This window comes from Somniosus microcephalus, chromosome 23 (assembly GCF_052327205.1).
Source record: "Somniosus microcephalus isolate GS21.2 chromosome 23, FLI_Smic_1.0, whole genome shotgun sequence".
NCBI lineage: Eukaryota > Metazoa > Chordata > Chondrichthyes > Squaliformes > Somniosidae > Somniosus > Somniosus microcephalus.
In genome coordinates this window covers 8054233-8070600 of record NC_141009.1, presented here as the reverse complement: position 1 = coordinate 8070600, position 16368 = coordinate 8054233, and the positions used below count along the sequence as shown (strand labels likewise).

Sequence of the window (16368 nt, the reverse complement as noted above, 5' to 3'; positions counted from 1 at the left end):
CTGATCGCCTTGACATCTGGAGTAGTATTTGTAAAATATTTTTATAATGCAATAAAATCACTATTTCAATTGTATATTTCAGAGAGCAATCGAACTGAAGCAGATGCTGCATTACATGTTTTAAATGTTCATGGTTGCACCAAGTCAATAGGCCACCTTGAAGTCATGAAGACCACTTAAAGATATTAGATAAAGTAGCTGGAGTTCAAGGGCATGGGTTATACATTGGTCGCGTGCGTTCAACGGCGGCGTGGGCCATCTGTACCTTGGGTAACAGCAACTCTCCGGGTGTTGCAGGGAATGGCCCAGCGCTGCGCTTTATGCTGCAGCGGTTCCTCATGGGCGCCGCTGAAACATTGACCGGGTTTTTCTAGACACTTGGACAGTGTCGTCACACAGTATTGGTCTGGAACGATCTGACGGGTGAAAGTGTGCACTGTACACGTCTGTGACTCTGTATATTTTACACACACTCACGCCCTCCTGATGTGGTTCATAGACTAGATGAGGGAGCGATCAGTAGGATTCCCTTTCGCAAAGGTAGGCCAACCCAACTGGGTTACCAGAACTAATTAACGTGCCTTTGAGGAACTCAAACCCATCATGAAAATCACCCAATCCTGATGGCTTGTGTTGCTGCTCATTCGTCTAGATACAAGGCACATGACTGCACCAAAGTAAACGATCTGGATAAAGGTATTCTGGTTGCTTTGTGACGTAAGAAAACTACTAGGCACTTGGTCTAAGCGTTAAACAAAGCTTTAGTCAACTGTTTTACAACATGGAGGTCTAGTTGTGTCCTTCACTAGTTCTGGTTAAGAATGTCCTGCGCAAGCTGGGCCCGTGCCCGAGTACTTATACACTCCCTGGACAGCGCCACCCGTAGGCCGCTCAGTATTATTTCATAAGTCTTTCTTTCATGAATGATTGATTCATGTCACTTTGGAAGCTGTGAGCCAGCACTGGTTTGTATCAGCGGTTGCGTGAACTGTTTGCAAATTACTGTGTTGATGTACGACTTTATTCCAGTTTCACCTTTTTTCCCCCCCCCCCCCACTTTCCATTTGCAGGCGGAGCAAGAGTTACGACTGGCTCAGACGGAGTTTGACCGGCAGGCCGAGGTTACCAGGTTACTGCTGGAGGGGATCAGTAGCACTCACGTATGTCGCCAAGTCGAACCGAGTCACTTCAGCGATCTGACTGCATTTGTAACAGTTTATAACATGCTCTAGACCGCCTACCAGCCAGCAAGCTTCATTGAATGGTTTCCACCAAATCCAACCCCATCCCCGCCCCCAAGAAATCTATGGCACCAGTAGCGTGACATCGAGTCTACAGCACAGAACCAGGCCATTTGGCCTAACTGGTCCATTGCCGGTGTTTCTGCTCCACACCAGCCTCCTCCCACCCCTCTTCATCTCACCCCATCAGCATATCCTTCTATTCCTTTATCCCTCATGTGCTTATCCAGCCTCCCCTTAAATCCATCTACGCTATTCGCCTCAACCACTCCCTGTGGTAGCGAGTTCCACATTCTCACCACACTCTGGGTAAGGAAATTGCTCCTGAATTTCCGATTGGATTTATTAGTGACTATCTTATATTTATGGCCCCTAGTTTTTTGTCTCCCCCACAAGAGGAAACATCTTCGCTGCGTCTACCCTATCAAACCCTTTCATAATTTTAAAGACCTCTGTTAGGCCACCCCTTCTCCTGTCTAGATAAAAAAAGCTCCAGCCTGTTCAGTCTTTCCTGACAGTTATAACCAAAGTTTCCTTTAAGTTGCGCGGGATGCACAGCGCTCCAGGGGTCCCGCGCTGCTCTCCGGGGGTCCCGCGCTGCTCTCCGGGGGGTCCCGCGCTGCTCTCCGGGGTCCCGCTCTCCTCTCCAGGGGTCCCGCGCCGCTCTCCGGGGGTCCCACGCTGCTCTCCGGGGGGTCCCGCGCTGCTCTCCGGGGGTCCCGCGCTGCTCTCCGGGGGGTCCCGCGCTGCTCTCCGGGGGTCCCGCGCTGCTCTCCGGGGGGTCCCGCGCTGCTCTCCGGGGGGTCCCGCGCTGCTCTCCGGGGGGTCCCGCGCTGCTCTCCGGGGGTCCCACGCTGCTCTCCGGGGGGTCCCGCGCTGCTCTCCGGGGGGTCCCGCGCTGCTCTCCGGGGGGTCCCGCGCTGCTCTCCGGGGGTCCTGCGCTGCCGGTAAGCCGGTTTTCAAATTGAAAAAAACGCTCATGCGCGCGACCCGTTAAAGGGGCCGCCTGGTCAAAAAAAAAAGTAGGAACGTTAGTTATAAACTCTGTAGTAAATATTATTAAGGACATTCTTCACTTGGCTCAGTTCACTATCATCAGTATTGCTAAGTGGTGACCCTGTAATTAGGGAGGTTCGAGGTGTTCAGTTTTCTTCGAGACTGATGTGAAAGTGACCTCGAACCTCACTGAAAACATGCTGAGATATAGCAACACAAAGAGGTTACAACACAGAAACAGGCCATTCAGCCCAACCAGCCCCTGCTGTTATTTATCCGCCGCATTCTCCTACTTCTCCATCCTCTTTTTTTTTCTTTCATCCACCTGTCCAATCTAATTTCGAATGCTGGCATCATTTCTGCCTCAGCCACTAACCCTGGAAATAAATTCCACAGCCTCACAACTTTACACAGCTTGTTTTTTCCTGCCCTCTTCTAAATCTAATATCAATCATAGAATCGTACAGTACGAAAAGGAGGCCATTCGGCCCATCGTGCCTGTGCCGGCTATTTTGAAAGAGGGATCCAATTAGTCCCACTCCCCCTGTTCTTTCCCCACAGCCCTGTTGATTTTTTTTCCTTTTCAACTATTTCTCCAATTCCCTTTTGAAAGTTACTATTGAATCTGCTTCCACTGCCCTTTCAGGCAGATCCTAACCACTCGCTGAGTAAAAAGATTTCTCCTCTTCTCCCGTCTGGTTCTGTGTCCTCTGGTTACTGACCCTCCTACCACTGGAAACAGTTTCTCCCTTGCTACTCTTATCAAAACTCCTCATAATTCTGAACACCACTATTAAATCTCCCTTTAACCTTCTCTGCTCGAAGGAGAACAACCCCAGCTTCTCCAGTCTCTCCACATAACTGAATTCCCTCATCCCTGGAACCATTCTAGTAAATCTCTTCTGCACCCTCTCCAAGGCCTTGACATCCTTCCTAAAGTGCGGTGCCCAGAATTAGACACGATACTCCAGCTGAGGCCTAGCCAGTGGTACATAACATTTTGGCATAACGTCCTTGCTTTTATACTCTGTCTCTATAAAGCCAAGGATCCCGTATGCTTTTTAAAAAAAAAAAAATCAGCCTTCTCTACTTGTCCTGCCACCTTCGCAGGTGTACATACACCCCCAGGTCTCTCTGTTGCTGAACCTCCTTTAAAATTGTACCATTTATTTCATATTGCCTCTCCTCATTCTTTCTTCCAAAATGAATCACTTCTCTGTGTTAATTTCATCTGCCACGTGTCTGCCCATTTCACCAGTCTGTGAATGTCCTCCTGAAGTCTGTTACTGTCCTCACTGTTTACTAAAATGCTGGCTTTTGTGTCATCTGCAAACTTTGAAATTATGCCCTGTATACCTAAGTCCAGGTCATTTAATATATATCAAAAAGAGAAGTGGTCCCAACACCGACCTCTGGGGGGGCCACCACAGTACACTTGCCTTGGTTTGAGTTGGCTATATTACAGTGGTTCTCTGGGGTACCTTGGTATGATATGCTGCTGCATGTGATGTGATAGGAACTGTGCTATCATCATCTCTCTATTCTGACGCTCCCCCTCGCTCAGGAAAGAAAGGGTTAACCGGCAATGTAGTGGGGGGGTTCAGGGTTTTAAATGCGGAAATGTTTCAGGAATATACCTGTGCATCTGTAATGATAGTAATTTTTTAAGTGATGCTGTCAGCAGCTTGATGCTTTGTGCTCTCCACGACCCCTTGCTGCTGATGGGACCAATGTTCCCTCTTAAACTGCGAGCGTGCGCAGTAATCTGCAAGGTTCCGCGCAGGCTGCTCACGGGCTTTTCCATTTGAAATACCTCCCGTGCGCAGAAATTTAAAGGGACGCGCATTGAAATAAACAGGCCGAACACAACAAAGACAATTTAGAGGGAACATTGTATGGGACCCACTGAATTATAGAGTACTCTGAATTTTTTTAATTCATTCCTGGGATATGGGCGTCGCTGGCAAGGCCAGCATTTATTGCCCATCCCTAATTGCCCTTGAGAAGGTGGCGGTAAGCCAGCGCCTTGAATTATAGAGTAGCTAGTTGGTTAATGATGGTTCCAACATTCCCGATGCTGCTGCTTTTGAAATTCTGCTTCTGGCAGAAATCAGAATAACATTTTTTTTTCCCATTGGGAGGATTCCCCCCTCGCTTCCAGATTCAGCTGGAGACGGCCCAGTCTTGTGCATTACAAGTAGGAGGTTATGTTTAGTTCATTAACTGAAGGGGAGGCTGTGTTTAGAACCAGGGCTAGTTGGCTAGAAAGCTTTGTTCATTTGAATAATTCAGAGTTTCAGATCGTGATTTTTTCAAAGAATGAAACTGTTCTTCTTGCAGACTAACCACCTCCGCTGCCTGCATGAGTTTGTGGAGGCACAGGCCACGTATTATGCCCAGTGTTACCAGTATACATTGGACCTGCAGAAACTGCTGGGCAGGTAAGGAACTGTAGAAGCAGTGAATGAAATATCCAGAAATACTCAGCCTGGTTTGTGTTGGACTCCTGCAGTCAAGAGTGGCGTTTGCAAAGATTCGGTCTGGGGCCCCTGCATTGTCTTGTAGGAGCATAGGAATTGCTTGATGAAAAATGGCCAGGGTCCATCCAGTTCATCTTCCACCATCCTGGTAGTCCCATGATCCAACGATAATGGAGTTGTTGACTAATCACAGCGATCAATCTCTATCAATTGCTCTACAGTAGACCCAGACATGAGGTGTGGAAACCCCAGCAGTGGAGAGCTTTTGGGACCACAGGTCCAAAGTCACCTGTTCCTCCCGAGCACGCTACACTCCCAACACGTCATGTCTCAAATTACTCATTCACTGTATCCCAAAATGTTATTTTCTGAAAGCTAGCTATCCAGTCCAACTAAATATTGGGAAGACCAAAGCCATTGACTTCGGTTCCCAGCACAAACTCTGATCCCTAGCCACCGACTCCATCCCTCTCCCTGGCAACTGTCCGAGGCCAAACCAGAGTGTTTGCAACCTTGGTATCATATTTGACCCCGGGATGAGTTTCCGACCACATATCTGTGCCATTACTGGAAAAAAGACGGGTGAGAGGTTGATCTGATTGCTGTCCTGACCTGGACCTCATTTGCCATTTCTTCATTGTCGCTGGGTCAGTACTGTGGACCTCCCTCGACGTGGTTGACTCTCAGCTGCCCTCTGAAGTGGACTAGCGAGCCAGTCAGTGCACCAACAGGCAACCAGGGGATGGGTAATAAATGCCGACCTTGCCAGCAACAGCACGACATCTATCCTGAGAGTGAATTTAAAAGAATCATAGAATAGTACAGCACAGAAGGAGGCCATTCGGCCCATCGAGTCTGCGCCGGCTCTTTCGAAGAGCAATCCAGTTAGTCCCACTCCCCTGCTCTTTCCCCATATCCCTGCAATTTTTTCTCCTTCAAGTATTTATCTAATTCCCTTTTGAAGGCTACTATTGAATCTGTATCCACCGCCCTATCAGGCAGCGCATTCCAAGTCCTAATCGCTCGCTGCGTAACAAAGTTTTTCCTCATGTCGCCTCCAGTTCTTTTACCAATCACCTTAACTTTGTGCCTTCTGGTTAAGAAAGACTGCTGCTTACAAACACAATGGCCTAGAAATTCAGTTTGGGCCCGCCAGCTGGTTTGCGCCCAAAAATTAGCGCTGGGCGGGGAGCCATTTGCGACCGTCAGAAATTCAGTTTTTGCGCCCCAAGTTGGAACCGGGCGCTGTTCCAGGGTGTGGCCGCCCCCGCTTGGGGCGCTGAAACTGAATTTCAGCGCTGTAGGCGCTGCTGCGCCACCCGATGCGGTGCGGCAGGCTGCGGTACTGCAGGCCTCCTCCTTCTCTTAAGGTGGAGGTGCCTGCAACGGGGAGATCGCCGCTGGATTGTGCCGACAAATGAGCCCGGCACCACGGAGAAGTGCCGGGCTCGCGGAAAGCAGCCGGCAATGCCGCGGGGGGGGATGGTGGAGGAGGCCGGGGAAGGAGGTGCGGGCAGGCGGCCGCCGAAAAAGCGGCCGGCCGCACCTCCACCTTTATGCGCCCCACTAAGGCTGCAGTAAGGCCCTGGTCTCCGGATGTAAGTAGCGGCCGCCACGGAGGAGGCGGCGGCAACTGAATATGGGATTCGGGCTGGCATCGGGGCGGAACCGGGGCACTGCGCACACCGATGACGTCATCGGTGCCGGCGCAGCGCTACCGACTACCGCCGCCATTACCGCAGCGCTGAATATCAGCGCGGCCTCCTCTATTGGCGCAAAAGCCCTCTTTGGACGAAAACTGGGTGCAAAGCCAACCGAATTTCTAGGCCAATATAACTGTGATACAGTGAACAGCATCCATGGCAATCAATGAGTAGAAATCGTTCTGCCACACTAAATGAGCACCAAGTATTTTCATCTTTACTTACCAATTACCAATCAGCACACTTAAAATGAGTGAGTGTCTCCCTCTGCCTCTCTCAATGTTTCTATTTCTCTCTCTCCCTGTCGCTCTCTCTCTCTCTCTCTGTCTCTTCCCTCTCTCTCTATTTGTGTAACACAAATTTGAATTGAGAATGATTCCGGTGACTGATAAAACACATTTTTGCGGAAAATCTTTGCAATCCTGAGCCAACGAAGCAGGTTGAGAGAGGAACCGCTGGAAGATTGAGTTAAATTGGGGCGTGACAGTGGCGGGTTGGATCCTCCGGTGCTGCGCTGGTAGTGTCGATTCACAATGTCGAGCTGTATCTCCGCGCCGTCCTTTTCAAAGGGGGGCTGTCCCTTAAATATCTTTATAACCTCATTATGATTTTCATTTCATGCCTTCAGCTCCAGTGGAGAAATGTAAGTACAAACCTTGGGTTTATGGTGTAACTGCTTCACCCGTTGAAAGCTCCTGTTTATGATGACTTTAAAAGGGATATCCTCTCTCCAGTGGCTTTATCCTGTTCCCCTCCCGCACTCCAGTATTTCTTGTATGAAGTTAAAGTGTGCGTCTTGCAGCCTGGACTCTGTTTAAAGTAACAGCCCAGGGCTTCCGATACAGATTGATTCACCCGAGGTGCAGAATTCACTTGTACCAAAGACTCCATTCCAAATAGGGGTTGCCAACCCTCCAGGATTGGCCTGGAGTCTCCAGGAATTGAAGCTTAATCTCCAGCACACTGCCACCAGCAACACATGGGGGCTTTAAAAGAAATGATGTCTTTTTCATATTTGTTGAATACTTTTGTCTTCGTTATAGGAATATTGGAAATGGGTGGGCGGGGCTGTTGGAGGGTGGGCGGGGCTGTTGGAGGGTGGGCGGGGCTGTTGGTGGGGGGGGTGGCTGTTGGAGGGGGGCGGGGCATGTGATGAAACCTTCAGGAATACATCCAATCAGAGTTGGCAACTCTAGTTCCAAATGCTGCCAGTATCTTTGGGGGGGGGGGGGGGGCGGCTAACAATTGTACCGGTACCCACGGTCCACCCAGTTTCTTGACTTCACCGCTGGTCACAGTTGCTGATGCTGTTAATAGCAGGGCTCTCCTGAGGAAAAAAGTGGCCTTGACCCCCCTCCAGGATCTGTGGACCTCATGGAGTGCTGGCTCCATATTGGTGGAGCCCACATTACCCGAGAGGGGTCGGAGGCCATTACAAAAAAACGTTCGCCGCTTACAACCCCGGCCAGGTTTGCCACTTTGCGTTGTTTCCAGCTCTTGCATAGGTGAGTTCAGCGGTTCATAATTCAGATAGCATCCTCCTTCCGTTCCGCCATCTTGTGGTGAACCCAGGCTGCCCTGGACATTGCAAGAACACTGGCTCGACAGTGAGCCGAACTTGGCTTCGCCCCCCACCCCCCCCCCCCGACAAGTTGTTGCACAGAGTAGGGGAGAGGAATTAAAAGCGAAGGACTTGGGGGCAGTCTTGCCGAATCCTGGGTAGATCCAAACTTGAGGCTCTTGATGCCACTTCAAGCTCTGCAGAATCTGGGGAGATGGAGTGAGAAGGATGTTTCTGGGTCTCCTAGTATTTCTCTTCAATAATGGACTGATCTTTCCAGCAGATCGTGTTTGAGAATAGATGAGTTGTTTGGGTACCAACTGACCTCATCCTATCAACCTTTTTTTTTACCTCCAGCGAGTACAAGGTTTCATATCACATTCAAATGCAGATGGAGAAACCTCCCATGGGCATGTTCTGCAGTGCCCCAGAGAATGTCTTGTAAGCAAGATGCTCTACAAAAAAATATATCTGTCGCATGCAGTGCGAGTTGGGTATTATGAGCCACAAAGGGACATTGACAGATTAAGTCAATGGGTGAAACTGTGGCAGATGGAGTTCAATGTGGGGAAGTGTGAGGTCATCCACTTTGAACCCAAGAAAGATTGAGCAGAGTATTTACTAAATGGTGATAAGCTAGGAACTGTGGAGGAGCCGAGAGGTTTAGGGCTCCATTTACAGAAATCACTAAAAGCTAGTGGACAGGTACAAAAAAAATTCAAAAGGCTAATGGAATGTTAGCCTTTATCTCGAGAGTCGGAATACAAAGGGGTGGAAGTGATGTTACATTTATATAAAACTCTGGTTAGACCCCATCTGGACACGCGTTCAGTCCTGGGCCCCGCACCTCAGGAAGGATATACTGGCCTTGGAGGGGAGCAGCCCAGATTCACCAGAATGATACCGGGGCTAAAAGGGTTAAATTACGAGGACAGGTTGCACAGACTGGGCTTGTATTCCCTCGAGTTTAGAAGATTCAGGGGTGATCTAATCGAGTGTTTAAGATGATTAAAGGAGTTGATCGGGTCGATAGAGAGGAACTATTTCCTCTGGTGGGGGGAGTCCAGAACAAGGGGAGGGCATAACCTTAAAATTAGAGCCAGGCTGTTCAGGGGTGATGTCAGGAAGCACTTCTTCACACAAAGGGGAGTGGAAACCTGGAACTCTCTTCCCCCAAAAAGCTGGGGGGTCAATTGAAAATTTCAAAACCGAGATGGATAGATTTTTGATGGGTCAGCGTATGAAGGGATATGGAACCAAGGCGGCGAGACGAAGTTGAGATACAGATCAGCCCTGATCTCATTGAATGGCCAAACAGGCCTGAGGGGCTGAATGACCTCCTCCAGTTCCTATGTTCCACAAGGTGATTGGGTTTAAACCCAACCGAAGCCCTGGTCTGAGCAGTGGAGAAGATGACCGTTCCTGCTGTACATTTTGTTATTCCCAAAAGAGGGAATTCATTCCATCCTGGACTTTGAGCGGGACCAGACTACCCTTCTTAACAGGTCGATGTGAATCCTTCCCCACCCTTAATTCATGCACTCTGTGTCCGATTTCCTGGCATTGATTGGTTATCAACATCGCACTTTATATATTGACTTGGTGGAAGGTTAATGCTCCTGATCACATATATTTCCAGTGTTTGTGTTGTGTTTACAGTGAGATGTTGTTTTACAAAATAAATCTCCATGACCTGTATCTTGCGGCCACCTGTGCGCCGCTGACTTGTCCAGGCCTGCTCGCTGGAGATGGCCCAAGGAGCAAACTCAACCGAGGCAAATAATCGTGAAATTGGACCCCCTTGTGAGCTTGGAGAAAAAGAAAGACTCGCATTTCTATAGCGCCTTTCACCACCTCATAATGCCCCCAAATCGCTTTACAGCCAATGAAGTACTTTTTGAAGTGTAGTCACTGTTGTAATGTAGGAAACGCGGCAGCCAATTTGCGCACAGCAAGCTGCCACCAATGTGATAATGACCAGATAATCTGTTTTTTAGTGATGTTGGTTGAGGGATAAATATTGGGCCAGGAGACCGGGGAGAACTCCCCCCTGCTGTTCTTCAAAATAGTAGCCGCGGGATCTTTTACGTCCACCTGAGAGGGCAGACGGGACCTCGGTTTAACGTTGCATCCGAAAGACGGCACCTCCGACAGTGCAGCACTCCCTCAGTACTGCCCCTCTGACAGTGCAGCACTCCCTCAGTACTGCCCCTCCGACAGTGCAGCACTCCCTCAGTACTGCCCCTCCGACAGTGCAGCGCTCCCTCAGTACTGCCCCTCCGACAGTGCAGCGCTCCCTCAGTACTGCCCCTCCGACAGTGCAGCGCTCCCTCAGTACTGCCCCTCCGACAGTGCAGCACTCCCTCAGTACTGCCCCTCCGACAGTGCAGCGCTCCCTCAGTACTGCCCCTCCGACAGTGCAGCGCTCCCTCAGTACTGCCCCTCCGACAGTGCAGCGCTCCCTCAGCACTGCGCTGGCAGTGTCGGCCTGGAGTGGGGGCTGGGACCCACGAAGACTCCAGAGGCGAGAGTGCAACCCACTGAGCCACGGCTGACAGTGACCGCCTGCCCAAGATACAGATATTGAAAGAAAGGGAGGAAATTCTACGGCAAACTTTCTTTTTATAAACTGTTTTAGGTGTCCTCTGCCATGATATGGGGATTCCTCTGTGCTTGTGCCTCACTGTGCAATGGGCGGGGCAGACTGGGTCTTCCTCAGATTTCACCCTCCTTAGCTGCCCAGTTGTGATCGAACCTTGCTATGTGACTGGCCCAGAGACCTGCGACTCCGCCACAACCTGTATCCAGATACTAATGTATCCTGCCAATGCTTGCTTTGGGTGTTTTAGTTATCAAAATACCTTAGCAACTAGCGACTGGAACCACAATCCTGCCGTGTAACCCGCAGCTCCGTGTGAAGTGAAATAGCTGACGTGCCCTCTTCGCTTGTTTCAGGTTTCCCAGTGCGTTTGTGGGCAACTCAGATACGCAGGCTCCACCCAGTGGCGTTTCCCCATCCGCTGCTACCATCCCGGTAGTCCCGGTGTTAGCGGGGCCATGCAACCCTTCGACATCCTCGGTGCCATTCACTGAAGTTAGCCCCCCTTCCAGCGGGACGAGAAGAGCTCGCGTTCTCTACGATTACGACCCGGCCGACTCCAACGAGCTCGAGCTCCTGGCCGATGAGGTTAGTGTCTTGCGAGTGATCCTCTGGGAGGTTTCCTGCCTTCCCGTGTAGATTGGAGTCTTTCAACTGGCAGCCCTCGTGTTTTCAAACCGGTGGGCCTGGGCTTTTATATAGAAGCTAACGTTTCAGACCTATATAGTCGCTAAGGTACAGATCAGCCACGATCTCGTTGAATGGCGGAACAGGCGCAAGGGCCTGAATGGCCCGCTCCTGTTATCTATGTTTCAAAGTACTTGGGTTTTTCTGTGTTAATTAGTTCTTGTACTTGATACCATCTGATTTAAGAAAATATCTCATTGTTTTTTCAGATGCTTAGCAAATCAGGTTAGTTCTCATCTAGTTTGATTTTTATTTTTCTCAAAGGCATCTGACAGAATAGATTTAATCCCATTCGTGTTCAATTATCACTCGTGGAATCCTCGAATGTCTGACTCTTCCCCAGCAAGTGGTTTTTGAATTTATTCATTTGAATCATAGAAATTTATGTCACAGAAGGAGGCCATTCGGCCCATCGTGTCTGTGCCGGCCGATAAAAAGCGATCCAGCCTAATCCCACTGTCCAGCTCTTGGTCCGTAGCCCTGTAGGTTACAGCACTTCAAGTGAATATCCAAGTACTTTTTAAATGTGATGAGGGTTTCTGCCTCGACCACCCTTTCAGGCAGTGAGTTCCAGACCCCCACCACCCTCTGGGTGAAAACATTTCTCCTCAACTCCCCTCTAATCCTTCTACCAATTACTTTAAATCTATGCCCCCCTAGTTATTGACCCTTCTGCTAAGGGAAATAGGTCCTTCCTATCCACTCTATCTAGGCCCCTTATAATTTTATACACCTCAATAAGTTTCCCCTCAGCCCCCTCTGTTGCAATGAAAACAACCCCAGCCTATCCAGTCTTTCCTCATAGCTAAAATTCCCCAGCCCAGGCAACATCCTCATAAATCTCCTCTGCACCCCCTCTAGTGCAATCACTTCCTTCCTGTAATGTGGTGATCAGAACTGAACACATTACTCTAGCTGAGGCCTAACTAGTGTTTTATACAGTTCAAGCATAACCCCCCTGCTCTTGTATTCTACGCCTCGGCTAATAAAGGCAAGTATCCCGTATGCCTTCTTAACCTCCTTATCTACCTGTCCTGCTACCTTCAGGGATCTGTGGACATGCACTCCAAGGTCCCTCTGATCTTCTGCACTTCTCAGTGTCCCCTTGCCTTGTTAGCCCTCCCCAAATGCATTACCTCACATTTCTCCAGATTGAATTCCATTTGCCACTGTTCTGCCCACCTGACCAGTCCATTGATATCTTCCTGCAGTCTGCAGCTTTCTTCTTCATTATCAACCACACAGCCAATTTTTGTATCATCTGCAAACTTCTTAATCATACTTCCTACATTCAAGTCCAAATCATTGATATATACCACAAAAAGCAAAGGACCCAGTACTGAGCCATGCGGAACTTTACTGGAAACAGCCTTCCAGTCACAAAAACACCCTTCGACCATTACCCTTTGTTTCCTGCCTCTGAGCCAATTTTGGATCCAATTTGCCACTTTGCCTTGGATCCCATGGGCTTTTACTTTTGTGACCAGTCTGCCATGTGGGACCTTATCAAAAGCCTTGCTAAAATCCATATAGACTACATCAAATGCATTACCCTCATCGACCTTCCTTGTTATCTCCTCAAAAAATTCAATCAAGTTAGTCAGACACGAACAACTTTCCCTTAACAAATCCATGCCGACTGTCCCTGATGTCTTTCTAAATAAAGATTTATCCTGTCCCTCAGAATTTTTTCCCAATCATTTTCCCAGGTTAGGCTGACTGGCCTGTAATTACTTGGTCTATCCCTTTCTCCCTTTTGAAGAGCATCTTCATTTATACGAGGTGATCTCCTGTGACATCACACACAGAGGAGTCGACCTCGACTGCGCGATAGCGTAAAACGGGTGATGCCGTCAAAACCAACTGTAGCCTTCAGTTGACGGGGTTAGCGGACGGGGGGTGGGGGGGGTAGTTGGACCAGGGTGCTCGGGTGTAGTTCAGTCCCCATTTTAAGGTCATACATTCTGTCCTTATTTCCATTATAAATTCCTAAGTCCACATTTCCAATGGAGACAGCCTATGTAAACTGGTCACGCTGTAATTACACCTCCTGCCAGTGGTGGCACTGCTGCAGTGCCACCACTAGCAGGAGGGTGTCATTGCAGTTTCTATTAATAGATCGATCTAACTTTTTTTCTTTTTTTTTTGGTCAACGTTTGGCTGTCCAGCTCATCACGGTGTATAGTCTGCCAGGCATGGATTCCGATTGGCTGATGGGAGAAAAGGGCAACAAGAAAGGCAAAGTTCCGGTCACTTACCTGGAGCTGCTGAACTGACGTCCCATCGCGGAACTTCCGCCAGAAGGGCCAACACTTGCAAAAACACCACGTTAACATTCACCAATTTCATTCCCAATGTCATTTCAAACATTATTTAAGATTTTTTTTTTTGCCGACTTCTTCAGTTGCAACAGAAAGCTTAAAAAAATAAATGTGCAAACGGTTTACGATGTTAATTTTACATAGTTTTGTTACAATTTTAAAAAGTCACTGATATGTGTATTAATGTGTTAGGTTGCGAGGAAACTGTTTGAGCCATGTGCTTAGAAAAAAGCCTGATCTAATTAGAGATGAAATGTCAAGAGTTCCCTGGGAGCGGGTACTGAGCATAGCGGTCGCATGATTGGTTAGAAAAGCTTTCTTGTAGTCCGTAGACTGAAAAGTCCATTAAAACATGTTAAACCAGCCCACGGGATCCCATTAATGTAACCGGTCACATAACGTGACGCCTCATTCCAGCAAAGGGGCTTCAAGCTTGATTTGGAAATACGGAGCCGGTGAGAGAAGGGCGAAGGTAAATACTGGGACTCCTGTAGAGACGAGGTGTGAGACTACCCTTCTAGTTCAATATGCATGCACACATCGGGAAGATGAGAAAGGTGGAATTTTTAAAGTCCTGTGGGAAGAAATCTTCACCCGTCATTTAAACCCAAGGGCTTAGGTTGTTCTGAATTTTCGCAAGAGCTTTGCAATGCTTGTATATAGGTCACAGCGTGACAGGGCTAGTGCTTGTAGGACACTGAGAAACGGAAACTTGTATGTTTGGATACTGCGGAGGGCAGGAGGTGAGTGGACTGGACGCTGTCCTTCAGCGGCCAACCCTGTTGTCACGGGTCAAACATATTTAGCTCACTCTCCTGGTTATGAGAAATTTCAGGGGTAATTGTATTTTTTAAAAATCCATGATTACCAATCCAGAATGGGATAAAAGTCACTTTTACACCATAATTCTCTTTTTTTATAACTTTATTTTTGAGGTAGCAGTTTTCTTTTAGGGGTGGTTTGCGTTGTGCAAGTTAATGGAATTGAACACTTTTAAGCAGGGCATTGGAAATCTTACTGCAGTTTTCATCCTCTACCTGTCGAGTACAACTGTCCACTACCCTTCTGTAAATGTATAATGCAAGATCCTGGTCATGTGTTCATGCCCTGTTGTGTAATGTCTGTGTCGACGTGTATCAACCCCTTCAATTCAATGTGGGTGTATTTGCTGCCTGTTACTGCTGTACTATGCATAGTGAATGAATAATAAAGCATTCCTATACCAGGCTCTCCGCCCGCAGACTCTCGCTCTCACACGTATTGGCTCCATCCTGTCGCAATGTTTCAACGTGGGCTGTTGCAGTGTCACAAGTTAGTTGAGTGACTGGGCTTGATTGCACCGGTTTATGCCCCGTGAAAGGAGGACACCAGTTCACGATTGTAAATAGAAGTGATGTTTATGTCCTGGAAAGGAGGCCATAATTCCACAGCTACGGGCAGCCAATGGGTGCATGGAGTGGGGAGGGTAACATGGAGGGAACCAATCAGAGTGCAAAAAATGAAATAATTGGTGTACCTGTCAGGAATATAGATACTCGCTGTACATAGGACATCAGTAGTGACTGTGTCATGATCTGATCCATTTCTAATTGTGTTTTTTTATTAATTCATAGGATGTGGGCATCGCTGGCAAGGCCGGCATTTATTGCCCATCCCTAATTGTCCTCGAGAAGGTGGCAGTGAGCCGCCTCCTTGAACCGCTGCAGTCTGTGTGGTGAAGGTGCTCCCACAGTGCTGTTAGGGAGGGAGTTCCAGGAATTTGACCCAGCGACGATGAAGGAACGGCCAATATATTTCCAAGTCAGGATTGTGTGTGATTTGGAGGGGATCTTGGAGGTGGTGCCATGCGTCTGCTGCCCTTGTCCTTCTAGGTGGAAGAGGTCGCGGGTTTGGGAGGTGCTGCCGAAGAAGCCTTGGCGAGTTGCTGCAGTGCATCTTGTAGATGGTACACACTGCAGCCACGGTGCGCCGGTGGTGGAGGGAGTGGATGTTTAAGGGGATTAAGGGTTACGGAGAAAAGGCGGGGACGGGGTACTGAACTGGTAAGATCAGCTATGATCTCAGACGAAGATCAGCCATGATCTCATTGAATGGCGGAGCAGGCTCGAAGGGCCGAATGGCCTACTCCTGTTCCTATCTCTATGTTTCTATGTTTCTATGTTAAGGCGGTGGATGTCATAGAGTCATAGAGTTTTACAGCACAGAAAGAGGCCCTTCGGCCCATCGTGTCTGCGCCGTCCATCAATCCCTGTCCAGTCTAATCCCATTTTCCAGCATTTGGTCCATAGCCTTGTATGCAATGGCATTTCAAGTGCTCATCCAAATGCTTCTTGAATGTTGTGAGGGTTCCTGCCTCTACCACCCTTTCAGGCAGCGAGTTCCAGATTCCAACCACCCTCTGGGTGAAAAAGTTCCTCCTCAAATCCCCTCTAAATCTCCTGCCCCTTACCCTGAATCTATGCCCCCTTGTTATTGACCCCCCTACTAAGGGGAAAAGTTCCTCTTTATCCACCCTATCGATGCCCCTCATCATTTTGTACACCTCAATCAGGTCCCCCCTCAGCCTTCTTTGCTCCAAGGAAAACAACCCCAGCCTGTTTAGCCTTTCTTCATAGCTGAGGCGCTCCATCCCAGGTAACATCCTGGTGAATCTTCTCTGCACCCTCTCCAAAGCAATCACATCCTTTCTATAGTGAGGCGACCAGAACTGCACACAGTACTCCAGCTGTGGCCTCACCAGCGTTTTGTACAGCTCCATCATAACCTCCCTGCTCTTATAT

General features: G+C 48.7%; 1 protein-coding gene across 8 annotated transcripts in view; it reads left to right on the top strand.

Annotated features, from left to right (window-relative positions):
- LOC147101623 (endophilin-B2-like) overlaps positions 1-14815 on the top strand; it is a 125228-nt gene extending 110413 nt beyond the window's left edge. For 5 of the 8 annotated variants that reach the window (XM_085965336.1, XM_085965335.1, XM_085965339.1 and 2 more), the window contains 5 exons: positions 1071-1160; positions 4578-4678; positions 7049-7063; positions 10937-11168; positions 13436-14815. In XM_085965336.1, the coding sequence (XP_085821462.1) occupies positions 1071-1160; positions 4578-4678; positions 7049-7063; positions 10937-11168; positions 13436-13543 (546 nt within the window). In that variant the 3' untranslated portion in view covers positions 13544-14815. The remainder of the gene's footprint in view (positions 1-1070; positions 1161-4577; positions 4679-7048; positions 7064-10936; positions 11169-13435) is intronic. The other 3 variants (XM_085965337.1, XM_085965334.1, XM_085965340.1) reach the window with 1 other exon arrangement.
- Positions 14816-16368: the final 1553 nt, after the last annotated feature.